The following is a 6,564-nucleotide window of genomic DNA, read 5'->3' as shown; positions in this document are numbered from 1 at the left end:
TAAAAAGTTTATTATTCTTCAACTTGAACAGAACTTTAAAAAAAACTTTCAAAGAAGTTCAAGCAGAACTTTCACTTCAATGAAATGAAAGTCAAGTCAAACTAACCAAAATTGACTAAATCAGTTCAAGAATCATTTTTTCAATCAATCAAATCATCGATTCCATTGATTCAATCAATCAATCAGTGGATATCGAAAGTACATCGAACTTGAAACAAAAACAAGACAAAAAACACACCAAAGAAAATGGATTGCGAGAAACTTGATCCAACCATTCGACCATCCATTTGATCATCAATGGAAAAAAATGGTCGACGACCTTTTCGACGATTCTTCAATCATTACCATTGATGATTTGGTTGAAGAAAAAAAATGGAAAACTTGAAATTCTCATTCACTTTTTACATTTCTCTTTTTTTTTACCAAAGCAGATATATCGAGCAACGACCTGAACAATTTTTGTTGTTGTTGTTGTTTTTTAACCGAAAATAAACAACAACAACAACAGCAGCAGAAAAAAATCCAATGTGAATGTACCCGGGTTAAGTGAATGAATGAATGAATATAACCGCATTGAGAAGAAAAGGAGCAATGAACGATGAATGACTCTGAAACTGAAATTGTATTTCGCTTTCCCATCGTTGGCTATATAGAAAGATGATCCAAGAATGATTCGCTCTCACTTGGTGTATATAGCAAAGTATTTAGTCCGGGACCCGGCATAAAGAACTTGACTTAGTTTTTTCTATAGTTGATGCTTTTGATAGACCATGTGTACCAAGGCATTCTATTATTAGAATCCGGAATACGAAATTGCGTGGGCGTTTTTTGGTTGTTGGTTGTTTGAAGGCCAATTTCTGGTTTTATTCTTTTGGTTTTGGCTCATTTGTTTCCCTGATCTAGGAACTAACTGAATGTTTTTTTTATCGAAACAAACCACACAAAAAAAAAAAATCCTATGTGATGATCGTGACCTAAAGATTTTTTTTTTTGTTTTGATCGATGACAAATATTATATCGACAGTCATCATGATGATTGGTAACATACGAAACACACACAGGCTATAACGGTCAACCATTATGACCACCACTGAATGACATGGATTTACGAAATGAGAAATGACACAGAATGACACCGAATGACATTGTAAAAAAAAATCAATCAATAATAAAGGTTACCATAAAAAATCAATATGGTCAAGGGTCACGTGATTGACCTGTCACCATTTGAATTTTGTTTTTTTTTTCAAAATGAAGAGATCAATGTCAAAATTATGATTAAGATTTTTCATTTTTTAACCGTCATCACCATATCTGAATACAGGATATGATCGTTTTCTCGACAAACAACGGGATAATCAATCAATCAATCAATAATTTATTTGTGTATTTTGTTTTGTTTATCTAAAACAAAACAAAACAGAAAATTTGTTAATGTTATGGCTATGATAAATCAGAAAAAACCGGATGTTACCATGATAACAACAAAAATATCTCAATCCAATGTATGTATGTTGTGTGCGTTGATATGGATTTTTATGTTTTGTTTTTTAATTTCATAAAAAAAACATAAAAAAGGAATTAACATTGACAATCATCATAGTCATGATGATGATGATCATCATCATCATTATTATTATCATCAATAGAAATGGCATTGATATATCAATAAAAACATACAAAACAGCACAAAACTCGCATTTTAAAAAAATATATTCAAGGTAAAAAATTACGAAGAGAAAACAAAACTAACATTATCTTTGTGTGTGAATGTCAATTTTGATAAATTTTTTCAGTTTTGTTTTGCTTTTGCTTCATTCAAGGAAAAATAGAAAGCCATGAATTTGATAATGAAAAAAAAATCGTCATTTTTTCATGAATGTGTTTATCATGAAATATGCAAACAAAACAAAACAAAACAGAAAAACGGGGGGGGAAAAGGGTTATCACATTAACCTCGAATTCAATTCATTCATTGATCATCATCATTGATCATTTGATGGTGAAGGTTTTCTATTTTATCATCATCATTATGTTGTTATTGGTGGAATATCTCTCGGTTTTTTCTCATTGATTCTAATCAATTTAGATTTTTTCTTTTTTTGCTAATCAAATTGGATTTTGCACCAACCAACCAAAAAACCGACTTGAAAAACTGAAAACTTGAAAAACATCAACTTTTAAAAGAGGCCAGATGTTAATTTGTAATCATTATCAGCATAACGCACACACATCCTGTATGTATAGCCAAATATTGGTAAATGATGATTTGCGCATTATCCTTGCCCTGGATTTTTCATTCATTCATTTTATTTGTTGGTTTATTACAGTCCCGGGATCCATTTTTAGTAGGAATTTTTTTTCTGTGTGCTTTTGGATTCTATTTTGGGCGTAAAAACTAATATCCAATATTCTGGACTCGTTAACCAATTCTGTACTGGCCAATTCCATTCCAAAAAAACAAAACGAACGAAACAAAAAATTGCCAATATCAGGGCCAGTATGCCAAGTGCAGAAACAGATAAAAAAACAACAAGGCCAACAACACAGTGCAGAGATACTTTTTGGGATAACTTTTCATTTGTTTTGTCAATGAGAAAAATTACAGAATCTTTTTTGATCGAAAACGAAAACGAAAAGGATCTTTTTTCAGATTCAAAACCGGCAGTCGAATCACACACACACACACACACACACACACACACACACACACACACACACACACAAAGAAAAAGATAGCACAGCGAATCCTAAGTGTCCAAAGAAAAATCTTAATAAAAGTATGCAAAGGTCACAGAACAATGTCATACACGTCTACCTTTCTTATTAACAATGTGATGCCCATCGATATTAAAATAAAGGAAAGAGCAGCTGTGGAAAGGGTGAAATTGCTGGGTAAAGAACAAGATGAAAACATTAATATTGATCTGGAAAAAACAGTTCCCGTCACAAGTCTTCCACATCCAGGAAAAAGAATCATAAAAGAATATTTGAAAATTGTTGATCACAATGAAATCAACACGCGTATAGCAAACGAAAAAATCTCGATCTTCACTGATGGTAGTAAGCTGAACAATCACACTGGTGCAGCATGTATCGTTACCAAAAATCAACAACTAATCGATCAAAAAAAGTGGAAACTGGCTGATCACTGTTCTGTCTTCCAAGCAGAACTGCTAGCTATCAAAATGTCTTTATTGCAGTTCCAACCCGAAAGCAATGTCACCGTTCAAATATTTTCTGACTCAAGATCTTCCCTGGAGGCGATTAGAGATTGCAATAACTGCCATCCATTAGTAATCGACATCAACAACAGAATTGGCGAACTAAAAGAAATAGGCACGAACGTCTATCTATATTGGATCAAGGCGCACACAAATTACGTCTGGAACGAAATGGCAGATCAACTGGCAAAAACGGCAACGATGGAGAGCTTCGCCGTTGAGGAATACAACAAAATGCCAGTGTCCACATTTAAACATGAATATCGACAAAAAGCTAATGCTGAATGGACTGCACGAAACACAGAAGCTTCAACCGGCAGATGGACGGTTCGTCTTATCCCGAGTTTGGCAACTGCGGAAAGAGTGCAGTCCAAGCTCGGTATGAGCAAATTATTGACACAAGTACTGTCTGGCCATGGCGCCACCAGACATTACCTCTGTAGATTCAAAATAATCGAGGACGGTACTTGTCTATGCAGCAGCAACAAACAGCAGACAACAGAACATCTTATGCTGGAATGTCCCATTTGGGAAAACTCCCGTCACTGCATAACAATAAAACATGGTATATCCGCAGACGATCTGGCCAACCTGGACATAATCCTTGGGAACAACGACTTGGCACAGGATTGGATCAGCTTCGTGACGACCATTTATGACGGATTGCCATTCATCAATAATCGCCGTTAATAAACCGTTAATACATTCCTTACCAGCCTCTCATTAACATCCATACCGTGAACATTGATCTGTATCTGCATAATCTAATAATCTCCGTATTGACCACATATTCTCGTTTCCTTCTTTTAAATTAATCGTCAATTCATATCTATATCCATTGTTTACACACACACAGAATTTTTTTTCTTTTAAATTAATCGTCAATTCATATTTATATCCATTGCTTACACACACACAGAATTTCTTTTCTTTTAAATTAATTGATAATTCATATTTATATCCATTGTTTACACACACACAGAATTTCTTTTCTTTTAAATCAATCGTCAATTCATATTTATATCCATTGCTTACACACACACAGAATTTCTTTTCTTTTAAATTAATCGTCAATTCATATTTATATCCATTGTTTACACACACACAGAATTTCTTTTCTTTTAAATCAATCGTCAATTCATATTTATATCCATTGCTTACACACACACAGAATTTCTTTTCTTTTAAATTAATTGATAATTCATATTTGTACCCATTGTAATTTTATGTCATTTTTTTTTTATTTTTATTTTTATTTTTTTTATTTTAACTTAATTTGTCTTCTTACATTGTACACCGTACTTACACACACCATAATTCCTGTATACATACATAAGACACAGTTTGCTGACTACATGCCCTCCCGCCTTAGTGTTTCCCTTGCATTGGCGGGCAGTGGCAACTTCTCCTTAGGACACACACACACACACACACACACACACACACACACACTAATAATTCATATAATATAACATATAACATATATAACATATAATATAACACACATATAATTTGAGCATTCTTTTACACACCAATCAAAATAACCTTATACAACACACTAACAAAATCTCCAAAAACACATATATAACATATAATAATACAACACACATAATATAACACACATATAATTTGAGCATTCTTTTACACACCAATCAAAATAACCTTATACAACACACTAACAAAATCTCCAAAAACACATATATAACATATAATAATATACATATATAACATATAATATAACACACATATAATTTGAGCATTCTTTTACACACCAATCAAAATAACCTTATACAACACACTAACAAAATCTCCAAAAACACATATATAACATATAATAATATACATATATAACATATAATATAACACACATATAATTTGAGCATTCTTTTACACACCAATCAAAATAACCTTATACAACACACTAACAAAATCTCCAAAAACACACATAAACTCTTTAACATTTTACACCTGCATCACACCAAGATCCTCTATCATTATTCTAAAATCACACCTCCACCAAATCTTACACTCCCATCACAAGTATCACAGAAAAAATACTTCAACAAAAAATGTATCAAAACAATAGCCACTGACACAATCAATACACATTTAAACACTCTTCAAACAAATTGTACAAAAACACTCGTAAAACACATCCACCAAAATAAACTTAATTTCACACAAACACAGGCCACAACATCATTAGTTACTGGACATGGTCCTACTAGAGAATATCTATTTAGGATTTGGAAAATCGGATCCTCTCCCGATTGTCCTACATGTAAAGTACCTCAAACATACCAACACATCATCACAGACTGCACACTTTTCACAGACATCAGACAAAAATATACAATAATTACAACACAAAACATAACACAAATTATAAACAAACTCATCTTAAACAACAATTTCACTGACTTTTGCAAAGACATACACACATTACTTCGTATCCAAAACAGACATTTGAAATACAACACACAAAATTAATCACCAAATTCTTCATAAACACAAACACGCATTTGTATTTTCTCTTTTCATAAACCCTTTTTTATAATTTTCTTATATTCTTTTAATAATATCAAATAAAATTTTGGAGTTATGCTCCTTAAAAAAAAAAAAAAAAAAAAAAAAAAAAAAAAAAAAAAAAAACACACACACACACACACAGTCATTTCTCGATTGAGAAAAAAAGAGCGAAAGAACTAAAGCTTGTGCAAATCGGTAGTGGATTTTCAAAAAAATCTAGTAAAAAGAAAAGAAAATCCAGTCACTACTGATTGATGTGTTTTGTGTTTGAATAGGCAATCATAATCACAATGATAATGATGAGAAATAAAGAAGGAAGAAAAAAAATAGGTCAAAAATGCCATTCCATTCAATGATGAAATTCAAGATTTTTCAAATGAAAAAAAAAATTCATTTCTTTTCTTTTCCTTTACACCACCACTTTTATTTCTTCAGCTTGTTTTGTCATTGGGATTCAACAATTTTTTCTGATGATAATGATTGTCATGGACGATATTTTCTGTTGGCCAGGCTTTCGGATGATCCATGAACGTTGTTTGTGGATTTTTTCAAGATTCGCAATTTGATGATGGTATTTTTTCATTCATAGTGATCAATACTGGTGGTGTGTTCATTTAGACAAGTCTGGTGTTGGAGGTGTTAATTAATTATCCGAATGAAATTATCCGGTCGGAAAATTTTCCCGTTTCTTTCTTCGATGATGATGATGATGACCTCATTATGATCATTACTTTGTGTCATGTGACAAACTTATCATTCTCAAATGGCAGGAAGATTGTCAAATGAAGTGAAATGAGTGAAATTTTTTTTT

The 6,564-nt window shown here is 32.2% G+C and overlaps 1 protein-coding gene across 1 annotated transcript; it reads left to right on the top strand.

Moving 5' to 3' along the window:
- Positions 1 to 1,904: 1,904 nt before the first annotated feature.
- LOC142644807 (uncharacterized) lies at positions 1,905 to 4,659 on the top strand. The gene is made up of 2 exons (XM_075825093.1): positions 1,905 to 2,237; positions 2,331 to 4,659. Exon 2 carries the CDS (start codon positions 2,802 to 2,804, stop codon positions 3,912 to 3,914), a length of 1,113 nt encoding a protein of 370 aa, XP_075681208.1. The 5' UTR covers positions 1,905 to 2,237; positions 2,331 to 2,801; the 3' UTR covers positions 3,915 to 4,659.
- Positions 4,660 to 6,564: the final 1,905 nt, after the last annotated feature.

Source organism: Dermatophagoides pteronyssinus, unplaced genomic scaffold, assembly GCF_027571235.1.
Source record: "Dermatophagoides pteronyssinus isolate colony J.1.1.1.1 unplaced genomic scaffold, Derpt_VIB-CSIC_2022.12 sq0003, whole genome shotgun sequence".
Taxonomy (NCBI): domain Eukaryota; kingdom Metazoa; phylum Arthropoda; class Arachnida; order Sarcoptiformes; family Pyroglyphidae; genus Dermatophagoides; species Dermatophagoides pteronyssinus.
The sequence above is the reverse complement of the archived record's forward strand: the minus strand, read 5'-3'. Positions and strand labels throughout refer to the sequence as shown.